General features: G+C 28.8%; 1 protein-coding gene across 3 annotated transcripts in view; it reads left to right on the plus strand.

The window, feature by feature from the left end:
• Positions 1–9825: 9825 nt before the first annotated feature.
• LOC142321844 (uncharacterized) overlaps positions 9826–14311 on the plus strand; it is an 86530-nt gene continuing 82044 nt past the window's right edge. For 2 of the 3 annotated variants that reach the window (XM_075360297.1, XM_075360298.1), the window contains exons 1-2: positions 9826–10144; positions 13378–13731. In XM_075360297.1, the coding sequence (XP_075216412.1) occupies positions 10070–10144; positions 13378–13731 (429 nt within the window). In that variant the 5' untranslated portion in view covers positions 9826–10069. The remainder of the gene's footprint in view (positions 10145–13377; positions 13732–14311) is intronic. The other variant, XM_075360299.1, reaches the window with a different exon arrangement.

A 14311-nucleotide genomic window follows, 5' to 3' on the forward strand; every position in this document is an offset into this window, starting at 1 on the left:
TTCCTGACATTTAAATTAATTTTTGATGTAAACAAATTATATTTCTTACTGAAGGCTCGTTTAGCTTGTGTTATTCGGCATTTTATATCGCTCCTGCTTTGTCCATCTTTAGTAATTCTACTTCCCAAATAACAAAATTCTTCTTCCTCCATAATCTTTTACCCTCCTATTTTCACATTCAGTGGTCCATCTTTGTTATTTTTACTACATTTCATTACTTTTGTTTTGTTCTTGTTTATTTTCATGCGATAGTTCTTGTGTAGGACTTCATCTATGCCGTTCATAGTTTCTTCTAAATCCTTTTTACTCTCGGCTAGAATTACTATATCATCAGCAAATCGTAGCATCTTTATCTTTTCACCTTGTACTGTTACTCCGAATCTAAATTGTTATTTAACATCATTAACTGCTAGTTCCATGTAAAGATTAAAAAGTAACGGAGATAGGGAACATCCTTGTTGGACTCCCTTTCTTATTACGGCTTCTTTCTTATGTTCTTCAATTGTTACTGTTGCTGTTTGGTTCCTGTACATGTTAGCAATTGTTCTTCTATCTCTGTATTTGAACCCTAATTTTTTTTAAATCGGTGAACATTTTATTCCAATCTACGTTATCGAATGCCTTTTCTAGGTCTATAAACGCCAAGTATGTTGGTTTGTTTTTCTTTAATCTTCCTTCTACTATTAATTTGAGGCCTAAAATTGCTTCCCTTGTCCCTATACTTTTCCTGAAACCAAATTGGTCTTCTCCTAACACTTCTTCCACTCTCCTCTCAATTCTTCTCTATAGAATTCTAGTTAAGATTTTTGATGCATGACTAGTTAATTGTTCAGTATTCTACACATTTATCTGTCCCTGCTTTCTTTGGTATCATTACTATAACACTTTTTTTGAAGTCTGACAGAAATTCCCCTTTTTCATAAATATTACACACCAGTTTGTATAATCTATCAATCGCTTCCTCACCTGCACTGCGCAGTAATTCTACAGGTATTCCGTCTATTCCAGGAGCCTTTCTGCCATTTTAATCTTTTAATGCTCTCTTAAATTCAGATCTCAGTATTGTTTTTCCCATTTCATCCTCCTCAACTTCCTAGTCTTTCTCTATAACACCATTTTCTAATTCATTTCCTCCATATAACTCTTCAATATATTCCACCCATCTATCGACTTTACCTTTCGTATTATATATTGGTGTACCATCTTTGTTTAACACATTATTAGATTTTAATTTATGTACCCCAAAATTTTCCTTAACTTTCCTGTATGCTCCGTCTATTTTACCAATGTTCATTTCTCTTTCCACTTCTGAACACTTTTCTCTAATCCACTCTTCTTTCGCCAGTTTGCACTTCCTGTTTATAGCATTTCCTAATTGCCGATAGTTCCTTTTACTTTCTTCATCACTAGCATTCTTATATTTTCTACGTTCATCCATCAGCTGCAATATATCGTCTGAAACCCAAGGTTTTCTACCAGTTCTCTTTATTCCGCCTAAGTTTGCTTCTGCTGATTTAAGAATTTTCTTTTTAACATTCTTCCATTCTTCTTCTACATTTTCTACCTTATCTTTTTTACTCAGACCTCTTGTGATGTCCTCCTCAAAATCTTCTTTACCTCCTCTTCCTCAAGCTTCTCTAAATTCCACCGATTCATCTGACACCTTTTCTTCAGGTTTTTAAACCCCAATCTACATTTCATTATCACCAAATTATGTTCGCTATCAATGTCTGCTCCAGGGTAAGTTTTGCAGTCCACGAGTTGATTTCTAAATCTTTGCTTAACCATGATATAATCTATCTGATACCTTGCAGTATCGCCTGGCTTTTTCCAAGTGTATATTCTTCTATTTTATGATTTTTAAATTGGGTGTTGGCAATTACTAAATTATACTTCGTGCAAAACTCTATAAGTCGGTCCCCTCTTTTATTCCTTTGCCCAGCCCGTATTCACCCACTATATTTCCTTCCTTGCCTTTTCCAATGCTTGCATTCCAATCTCCAACTATTATTAAATTTACATCTCCTTTTACGTGTTTAATTGCTTCATCAATCTCTTCGTATGCACATTCTACCTCATCATCATCATGAGCGCTTGTAGGCATATAGACGTTAACAATCGTTGTCGGTTTAGGTTTTGATTTTATCCTTACTACAATGACAATATCGCTATGCGTCTTGAAATACTTCACTCTCCTCCCTATCTTCTTGTTCATCACGAAACCTACTCCTGCCTGCCCATTATTTGACGCTGAGTTAATTGAAAATTGAGGTACTAAAATTAAGGTTACTGTTAAAAGGTTATACGGGACCCCTACTGGTTATGCTATGTTGATAAAGGTGCGCAATTCGTCATTACACGGAATCAACGTAATCTAATCAAACATAACCTAAGCTCACTAAACTAGATAAGAACCTAATTGGCATAATTTATCTATTAGTTTACTATTTATGATATGAATTTGGAAGTATAAGATAATAATACTGATACACAAAAAAATATATTTTTTTAATGTTTCTCCAAGTGTGATACCATTTCTTGAACGGTTTTTTCCCTATATTACAGATCTGTAAATTCAATTTTTCTAACACTGTTAGCTTTAAATTTATTACGTTTCAAAAAAAATTAAGGGAAAATAGTTGAAATCTGTAAAATTTATAATTTCTCATGGCCATACCTGTGTTAGAATGATTTCGCTGATGCTTTTCTTTTATAAATAGTCTCAGACACATGCCGAATTAATGTCCAACAGTAATTCGCTAACTTGTTAGTAATCCATTTCTCTTTATAGCGGCTTTCCATAACCGAAATATCTTGGTGGAAACGTTCATCGTGTTCGTCAGTTACGTATCGAAGGTTGTCCGGGAAGAAATCTAACGTGAGTGGAGGAAATTTATTTCCAAATACTTATTACGTCCCATAACTCTGAACGAAGTAAAAAGATGATTAACAATATCTTGGTAATTGACAGATTTTTGTTTGCCGAGAAAAATTTACAAACCTCTTTAAATGAAGCCAAGATGCACTTTCTACGTTATTTAACTTTGAGTTAAATACATCATCTTTGACCAACTCTCTTATTTGAGGACCAGCAAATATTCCTTCACTTACATTCGTAAATTTCTGCCTGATGTATAAAAATCCGGGACTATCCTTCTTCATTACTTTTACAAAGTTTTTCATTAGTCCTAGCTTGATATGGTGATGGGGTAAAAATATTTTTTTTGGGTTCAACTAAGGGCTCATGATAATATTTTTCCCATTTGGAGTTAAGTTGTCTCGTTTCTTCCACTCTTTGGTAACATAATGTTTATCCCTAGCACGGCTGTCCCATTTGCAAAGAAAACAAATGTACTTTGTATAGCCTAACTGCATGCCTAACAAAATAACTATAACTTTCAAATCTTTCCGTTCCAGCTATGTTTTTTTTTTATTTATTTTCTCAAGAACGTCTTTCATCACATCGTATGTCTCTTTCAAATTAATGCCATAAGCGATTGGTATCGAAGAATATTTTTTATAATTGTGTAGTAGAACCACTTTTAAACTATACTAGGACGAATCTATGAAAAGGCGCCAGTCGTCAGGTTTATGAACTACTTCTAAGTACAACATAAGCTCATCAATATTTGTGCAATAAACTAAATAATTTTCATCAATAAAGTACTGAGGAAAGTTCTTTTTGTCGACTTCCAAAGCCCGAAATTTTTGTATTTTTTTGAAATAAATTCCAACCTTGCACTCTTGATCCTAACAGTTCAGCTTCATTTTTTTATAAATTTAAATCCCTAACCAAGTCATTTAAATTCACCTTGTGATAAAATATATGGCTTACTGGAAGATAATTCAAAATCATTGTGGTCTTCTTCAGTACTGCCTGATTCTTCATCGCTGCTTTCGAAACACACACTCACAGGTCGCTCAGGAATTGGAATAATTTCACTGTGAGGTACAGGCCTGATTGCCGATTACAATGAAGGATATTTTACAGTATGTTTAGATTTTTTTAGAAATTCCAGACACACTTGTTAAACAAAATTAACAATCGGTTACATGATCTTTTGGTTCACGCCGAACCATAGGTACACCAAATGGCAAAGCCTTCCGTGTACCTTTCAGCTATCCTCTTAAATATACAGAACAATTAGTGTATACTATATGAGGAGTCCAGGTCTTATACTGATCACCAATTTTGCACTGTAATTACAAATGATATGCTTTTTTAATTAAAGGTTGTTTTTTCTATTTGATTTTATAAACATAACAAAATGCATCCATATCATTTACACAATTTCGAGGCATTATGACACTGCACCGTTAACAAACTAAGACAGCAATAAGAGTGAACAAAATTAATTCATTCCTAAATCCATTGCTTAATACAAACAACACAGCTGTGTTTTCAGCTACTTGTTTTGACCTGCATGATTAATCTTGTCCATGAAGGCTCACTCTTCAGTATTAGATATGATGTCATACTATGTGACTATGATATGATTTAATTATTTTTTTCTAGTATTGATTATTTATAGCTTACAAATTATGTTAACAGAATTAAGCAACAAAGAATGAGCTAATAAAATACAGTATAGGAGCTTAAAATACTAAATATATGTTGAAAATGAAAAAATCCTTAATTAAAATTTAAAACTTTTTCAAAAACGGTGGGTGATAAAAAGATTCTGAGTTCATATTAATAATAATATTAATATTATAAACATATTAATAATAAAGTTAACTATTCGTGTACTTTCAAATTAACCTCTGCTTGCTAATTTATATTCGAATATATATATATCGGATTAAATTTAAAGTAAAAAAACAGGTGTTTCATTAAACAATATTCGCCTCTAATTGGTTAGTGTTTTGATTGGTTCAATACCCATATCATTACAAAAATGTTTCATAATGCTAACCGGTTCCAGTCAAAATTTACACTTGATCCGTCTTCCATGTAGTGAGTCATGTACACGTGTTTGGACTTGCACAACATTGCCAAGAGAATTTCTTTGAAGAGGGTTTGTATGAATTTTTTTAACTGTACATACTATAGTGCCGGTATTCTATGCTTCTGCCGTCATTCCTCTGGATCATAATCATGCATCCAAGTTTCATCTCCCGTGATATTTAAAAGAGGTAATCTCCCTCATCACAAGCTGTTCACAATGTTTTCTGTAAGTTTGTTCTTTCCTGTGAGTTTGCGTGATAACCAATGCGATAAGGTCGCCTAGTCGTGGAACAATATCCTACTTGTTCTTTCAATATGCAACTGCATGGCAATGCGTTGTAGTGTAATGCAACGATAATTTTGAATCGATTAATCCACCACCTTTGGGTGTTGCTCATCAGTCCCAGAAACCAGACAACAATTGTGAGTTTCACTTCAGTATTTACTTTAACAGCTTCTGAAGTACAAAATTTTATTCCCCATCTACTTATTGTATTTTTGATCTACAGTTTCATCTTTAGAAACAGACGACAGTAAAATATTATTACAGTTACTTTGTACGATGTTTTATTCTCCCGTTACGTCCCGGTATACATACATTTCAGGCGCCCTTCATAATAATAAGAAAAATTTTAAACATACTGTGGTTTTTAGTTGAAGTTTCCTCAGATAACAGGAAAATATCTGCAATTAATTCATCGTTTAAATATATTATTATAAAGTGATGATAATATATTGTATCAATGTATCTTTAATTAAAGATAATTACTGTAGACCTGAGGGATGGCTGTCACAACTATTAAAAAATAATCAATCAACAAACAGAACTTACATTATTTTGAGGCTAACAAAAACTTTTGTTAGGCTGCTCTGATTGCACTTAATAAAATGATTTACTGTGACTGGTGAATAGGTAAAAGCATTGCCTTTAGAGGTGGCGAGACCATTGGGAGGTCAATGACCGATGTTTAACTTCACAGTTACCTTTCACACGGCTGGTAAAACGGCCCGAAATGCTTTCTTTGAATGTAATAAAAAAATTCTTAATTTGTTTAGATTCTTCTAAAGAGATTCTTCTTATTTATTAAATACAAATTTTTATTTTTTATAAAATAAGTTAAGCGGTTAAAGGATGCTACGCTTCTAATACAGTTAAACGCTTAGCTATAGTTGATGTTAAAGAACAATTTATCATCGTCAGAATGAGATTAGGAAAGTTATCTTAGCAGTTTTTCAGGTGTCATAATGGATTTTATTTTATTGGTTTATCATCTCGAAGTAAGTTTAAAATTCATATACGTTGTAATTACTCCGTAGAAATTTTGAATATTTTCATAATTTATTCAAAATTTTAACAACACTTTATCATTATTTTCACTATAAAATATTTTATAACAGTTTGTAATATTTTTAACACAGTTTCCAAAAAAATAGGGAAAATGTAATTTTTTCAAGACATCTGTTCCTTTCTTTATATGCGAACATTTTTATCACTACATTATAAGTTGTTATAAGTTTATGGTCTAAAAATTATAATTAAATACTGATCAAATTATTTAAGACAGTCATATTTCTAGGAATGAGTAAAACATAACATAAAAAAGAATAAAAAGTTGTTTTTCTTGATTTTCTCTAATGAACTCAAATTTTTTACTTAGGTTTCGAATCCAATATCAACCGAAAATCAAAAATTACTATCATATTCTAGGATTATAACCAATAAATATAAAACCAACATAGCACAATAGGATTTCTTCTAAACAAAAAATAAAACTAAAGCTTCAATATCTAGTCATCACTAAAACTAAAACTAGTGAAAAATATTAAATGAGTAGTTTTGTTTATTGTTATTTTTGTTATAATTAGTGATAAAATTATTCATATGCATTGGTTTTTTAATGGAATAGATTTTCAAAAGAAAACATTAGATCGATAAAACGGTGGAGAAAGTGGAGTGGAGTCGTCTTCTAGAATATAATCATTGTTCATTACACATTCAAAAAAAAGTAAGCATAAAATTTTTGAAAACCCTGGCTTACAATAACAAAGAGTATCCAGATGCTCAGAAGAGGCATTTTACAAAGGTAAGAAAGATTTCTAATGTCTTAGTTTTTACGAGATGAATTCAGTATTCTAAATCATCTTTCATCCTTTTAATTCCACTTTACAATAATTAAATAAAACAGCTTGGAATTTTCAGAAGAAAGAAATTATAAATTAAAAAACTTTAACTTGAAAAAAGAGTGATTGAAAACCTAATGATATCGCATCAACATTCAATTTTTCTTTCTTGAATGGGGTAAAAACGTAAAATTAAATTTAAATTTTATTTCAGCCAAACAAATTTTTTAAAGAAATCCTTTTACTGGAGCTAACATTGATTAATATAAGGAATCTAACTTCCATAAGCTCTAGGATGGGTTGGTTGCCTCATATACTAAAAGTGAATAATGAGAAATTAAATTTTAAACAACTCAGCCTAATGCTACTTTATTTTGGTATTAATGAAACATATGACTGTTTTAATCAGTAAAAGTGGAATTATATTCAGTTGATAATTAATGAATAAATTTAAAAACATCAAGGAATAATTTAAGTTAGGGAAATTTAATGTAGGGAAAAATACTTTACAAAGAAAAGTGGAAAACCATTGACATCAAGATGTGTATTAGACTTGATGGTAAATGTATCAGTAAAAAGTATAACAATTTTTTGATGACTGCATAAAACTACTAGGTATAGGTTCTATTTAAATAAAATTAATAGAACATCGAAGGAAAATTTGTTGATGTTGAGAAATAATAAAGTAAAAAAAAGTATTACTGGAAAGGTAGGTTTTGAAAATTAAGAAATAATTTTGGAAAAATGAAGCTGTATTAGTACAAGAGATGCAGATAGAAATCAATTGTGAGGGAGATCAGAATGAGCTAATATTTACTAGAAACATATAGAGGGAAAAAGTATCAGAGGAGATTTTGAATAAGAAAAACAAATTTGATGGAGATTTCAGAGATCCTATTTATTATAAGATTATAGTTTGAAAGAGCTCTAAAAGACTTGAACTGGAATGAGGATTGGTTGATATAATAACAGAATATTTTTGTGAAGAATAAGTGAATTGACCATAGCTTAATTGTGTAAGCTTATGAAACTGGAGAAGAATCTACAGATTTTGAAAGTGGTGTAATTGTTATTATGCCAAAGAAAGTAACAGATGAATGTAAGAACCACTTCACTTCAGTCTTACAACTTGTGCATCAAATATTCTCACTAAGGTAGTTTACAAGTACAGTAGAAAGTATAATAGATAAAGATAAGTTGAGTTTCAGAAAAAGTATAGACACAAAGCAGTCCATTCTGGCCCTCACAATAATCTTAGAAGGCAGGCTCAAGAATATTTATGAATGGCATTGATGCATCTGCAGAAGCCATTTAAGTAGAATGGAAAATATGTAAAATTTCAAGAAAAATTGAGCTGAAATGTAGGGGAAGAAGGCTTTTAGGGAATATGTACAAAACAGGTAGTCGTGATAAAGAGTAAAAGATGAAACCAGACTAGGTTCGATTGAGAATGAAAAGAATGTCTCCATTGGTTTTGAACTTGCATATAAATAAACAGATATAACAAACAACTTATGGATAAATTTAGTAAGTATCTGAAAGATAAAATAGAGATATTAAAGATTCATCAATGACATTCTTTAGCAGAAACTGAAAGTAAATAAAAAAATTCTAAAGGGCATGGTTTTTTTGCTACTAGAAGAGAAATTCATTTTGAAAATCAATAAAACTGAAACAAAGGTAATGAAATGTGACAAGTAATAAGACAATGGGCAATAGGACAATTAAAACATAATATACTAGAATTTACAGACTTTTGTTTCCTAGGAAGTAAGCTAACAAAAGACTAATAAATAAGATATAGATCAAAAGCAGATAGGCACAATCAAGGAGAGCTTTCTTATGCAGAAAAATGATTGCTAGTATCAAACATCTAGGAATTAAAAAGATTATTTTCAAACTGTTTGTAAATTGCAGCACTTTATTATAACTGAACATGAGTAATAGGAAAAGTAGAAAGGAAAAGAATAAATAGATGCCTTTGGAATGTTGTTTTACAAAAGGAAGCTGAACATATATTGCAAAGTTTTTAATTAGTTTAGTTTAATTGATTAATTTGACAGACCATCAGCCTTTTTAATATTTTACATAAAATTTTACATGCCAGTAGTCTGGGAAATTAGTTACATTAATTATTTATAAAAACTACAGCAAAATTTAAAAAAAAAATCTATATTATAATAACTTCATGACTTAAAATATGAAAAAAATTTCTTTTCTGGTTAATTATTACATTTATTACAGAAATTGTTTACTTGAAAATATATAAAAACTGATTATTCATGCAATACTGAGAATTTTGGCCAGTAATTAACAAAAACAAATCGTATAATCCAAAAAAAAACCCAGACAGCATAAAATTTGATAATAATTTGAAGTTTTTAATTAAAATGATACTATTCATCATTGCATCATCATATACTTCAGAATTATATTATTTCTTTATACTTTAAATCATAACTTGTGACTCATTTATAAATGAATTGCTTTAAATTGAGTTCAAGATCAATTTATTTAGAAGCTGCATCCTCTTCTTGATGCAGTTTAAGAGTTGGCTGAGTAGATTAGTATTTTAACAACATAAAGATTAGCGCATGAAATTTTATGTTCTCATTAGCTGTTCTTGATTTTTTTTTTTTTTGTATAAAGTTCTTTACTAAGAAAGAAACCTTTCATTTAACTAATTCATGTTAAATCTATAAGTACTTTAATTACTTAATTAAAACCACAATAAAATATGAGGATAATAATATGTTTGAATTATATGAACTTTAAACTCAGTATTCCTTGAACTAAGATAACATTGTTACGCAGCTTATGATGTGTGATCTAAATAAAAATTGTAATCAGTGAAAAGAAACATCACATTACATCTTTTTGTACCAAAGTTTTCTTATTTGTGGAGTTTTGTGTTAGAAACATCTATTATGTTATAATAATGTAAAGAAAATATCTGAAAGAGTCTATTGTGAATTTTAAAAAACACATAAGTTAGTGAAAATGTTTATTATGAATTCATTTTGTTTTACTTTTATTTTATTAATTTTTTTAGTGAATTTACCCAACTACTTAGCTGTAAGTATGTTTACAAATTTAATAAATAATTTATTATCTTATTATTATTACTATTATTGTAGCAGTTTAATACCTGGTATATAGTTAATGTTTTAAGTACTTAGCAAAACATAGTTTTAATTATTACAAATAATGTCAGTTGTACAATGCTTAGAAATACCAGAGTACAAAAGTTAATCATAATTATTCAGTAAAATGAAATTTCAAAATTTCTCAAATATGGTAAAAGGTAAATTGTTTAATTGCACTTATGATCAATGTCATTAATTTTATTTTTATACAAGCACTAATAGTTGATTTATTTTTATGTTAATCCTAACCAAAATATAGTTATGGTAGTTACCCTTTTTAGTATAAATTCTTAAGGTCAAATAAGATTCATGGGTTTCTAATTACAAAAAAAGAGAAAAGGGTAGAATTCAAAATGAACAACATGTATATAAAAAAATATATTATTTCAAAATAATTCACCAAAACAATAAGGTAAGACATACCACTTTCATATACCTTGACCCAAAATATTGGTGTAATTCCATTTCAGAATTCTAAAATTTTAGAATCATATATTATATATATATATATATATATATATATATATATATAAAATACAAAATTCAGTTTTTGAGGTTACACCCAAATATTTTGAATATTGTTTTATGTTATCTGTAGCTGCCTTAACAACCTAAAATGTTACCCAACTGCTGTAATATAACTGTTCTAACAATATATTTTTTGCTTCCAATTCATAATGTTCTTGTAATAACGTCATATATACTTTCTTCAATTTGTAATTTTTGCAAATAGTTCATATTAAGTTATATTAACTGAATTTATATGCTAGTGTTTTATACAACATATTCACTTTAGTCCGTATTTAATATTTAAGGAATAAATTGTATAATAGTAATTGCTTAGAAAGGTAACTAAGTTGTCAAAAAATTTAATGGTTTAGATCTTAAAAAGCAAATATTATTCAGCAAAATAAGACTAATGTATATAAAAAAATAGTGTTCATTCTGAAATATTGGTTGTTCAGGAATCATACTATACCAAAGATGGTGTCATAAAGAATAAAATAAAATATAAAACTACAGCTTTAACAACTTTTAGGACCATTGTATATGTCAAGCATCATAACCATGAAGTTCTGAGGAACCTGACATATGAGTTATATATAAGTCACTCCAAAATGTGACATATACATACAAAGTTATTACAAATTTCATTTGAAGTATGAAAAATGTTTTGTTGATGGTTTAATATTTTTGACTACACATTGTTATTGTAAATTAAAATTTTTAGTATCTTGCTCTTCACTTACTTTATAATTTATTATCTCTTAACTCATTACAAGTTAATTTTACATTGAAAATGGAACTAATTGTTTACAATATTAATTTTTTAATAGTTTTTATAATTCCAGTTAATTTCTAACATTAAGAGTCTATGATTCTATTATATATACACACACCAGCTGGTCAGGGTAAGTGAAGTGAACGTTTTCCTTGTAAGGGGTGTTCATTACACTCATGATTGTGAGCATAATACTAATAAATAATAATTAAAGTATTCAGATTTTAAAGAAACCTGAAAAAGAAAATAAATCATAAAAGACAGAATAGTAGTAAATACTACTATTTTTCTTCTTTTTACTACTATTTTATTTTCTTGTTTAATGAATATCTTTAATTGACTTCATCCTCAAGGGGGGGGGGACTCCAGACTATGGCTTAAAACCTTACCTGTGATAATACAAATGTAACTTGCAAATTTGAAAGCAATCAACTGGTTGATTCTCACATGATGTAATTATATACAGACAGACAGATAGACAAACAAACAAATAATAATATGTAAAAATGTATAATATATTATTGAAAAAAAAAATATTAATATGTATCTTTTTTTAATATGTTACACATTCCACTCCTTGCCTTTCTCTACAGTTTTTTAACTTCTACTTATCTCCCACTATTAAAAAATTAACTGATTAAGGCATTAACCGAAGATCTTGATATATGTTCTATCAACCTCGATCATCACTTTACAAGTTTCTGCTACAAATTTCTCTCCATTTCTTCATTTTCAGACCTTCATTTTGAAATTTATTGACCCACCTAATTCTCAACATTTTTTTGTAACATCACTCTTCAATACACTTCATTCAGTTTCTTTTGTTTTAAATATCTTCCTAATTCTTAAATTTGTATTTGGTACTAACAGACTTGTTTTCTGTGTGAAAGCTCAAGTGGAAAAATCTACATCTACATCAACAGATATGTATAATGTTGATATGTACTTTATTTTATCCACCCTTTATAATTTTTATTCTTAAATAAGAAAAAATATATTAACTACTGTTACTTTATTTTCCCCTACCTTCATATTAATGTTCTTGTTGCCCTCCTTTCTGTCACATATTCTAATAAAGTTATGGTAAAAATTATCTTAAAAAGTTGGGATTATTATCACAAAAAACTATGCAAATTATCATAAGTTTTAGGGATCTGTAAAAATGTTTGACTTGATAAAGGATTAAATTCTATAGACAAATTACTTTATTTATAGAAATGTGTCAGTAAGAATAGCCAAAGGGAAAGATGTTGGGATGTATCTCTACAAACATGTTCCTGTTCTGGAAGAAATCATTCACTAGCCTCTGATTTAAGTACAAAATATGTCAAATAAGGAGGGGGGATATAAATTGATTTTGTCAATAAATTGATAATAATGATCTTATCATATAAATACAAGAGCTTAAACTGGTTCATTAGATTATTATTACTTAGTCTCATCAATGTATTAATTATTTGTAAATGGAAATGTGTAATAATAACTAGGAAATAAAAAATTCACAAATTTTTTGTTTCAAAAGTTCTCATAACCAGTATATTTTTTTCTGACATCTTCTGGCTTGATCCACATATAACTCCTTTTATGATTTTTAAAAAAGAATTTGCAATTATTAGTTTATAACCAGTATAAAATACTGAAATCCTACTTCTCGCTCATTCATTTTACATAGGGTGTAATTTGTAAATATTCTCAGTTTCTTTTCCTCTCCTTTCTGTGGCACTCAACCCCTCTACTCAATATTATTTGATTTCAGTACAAAATGTATCCCCACCTCATAAACTAATCATACATTCTTTTACTCATTTATTATGTTAGGGGTATATAGTAATTAATTAATGCAAACAAAAATTAATGCATATATGTATCCTTTTTTTTAGATATTTGATCCAAGTAAAATTGTCACCAAACCACCAACTAAAAAAGAATCTTTGGTTCAACCAACAGAAAACAGCCAAGCTGTAACAAAACCTCCTATGAGAAGAGAATTATTATTATGGCCAACTGAACAGGAAAAAGTTGAAAGATCAAGCAATCAAAGGATACCTATTTTACCTTATTTAAAAAATAATCATCAAGTAAAGGGATTAGGTGTGAAAACAATTAATCAGCCTTCTTCACTTCATAATGCAAACGTAGAACAAACAAATCCAATTCCACAGAAACCATGGACTTTTCCAGAAAGCAATCCTGAAGATAGCAACTGGAAGCCTATTAGAGAGATACAATCACAAGTAAGAAAAATTAAACACATTGTATCCTTTAACTCATAACTCTCAGTGTATTTTTAATTACTTCAGAAAAATTGAAAGCTAATGTTCAATACATGCACAGATGTAAAAATCAAATCAAAGTAAAATCACATTAAATCTATTTTTTACCAAATACTTTAAAATTAACAATATTATATGATAGATAAAATGTATCCAATATTTCAAAGTGATTACATATTCGTTAAAAATTGTCAAAAATAGATAAGGTATTAAATTTCTTCTTAGGGGATTTATAAACTCCAGTGTAATCAAGAAAAAAATTTACTTTGCTACATTTCAATTTTTATGTTAAAAACAAATAAAGGACATAGATGTATTTTTATTAAAAAATATTTCTATTATTTTAAGATTTCCCTGTTTTAAAGGTTTAAAAAAACATATTAATCCTACATGTCAGGAGTATTATTTATTCAAAAAGATTTCTTTTTTACATTTAAAAAAAACAACTCCTAATAAATTGGATAAATAAAATGGAAAAATAAATTAAAAATTATTTTCTCTTCTAAATTATTTACTTCCAAAAATGCAAAAAAAAATTAAT

Source organism: Lycorma delicatula, chromosome 3, assembly GCF_047948215.1.
Source record: "Lycorma delicatula isolate Av1 chromosome 3, ASM4794821v1, whole genome shotgun sequence".
Classification (NCBI taxonomy): Eukaryota; Metazoa; Arthropoda; class Insecta; order Hemiptera; family Fulgoridae; genus Lycorma; species Lycorma delicatula.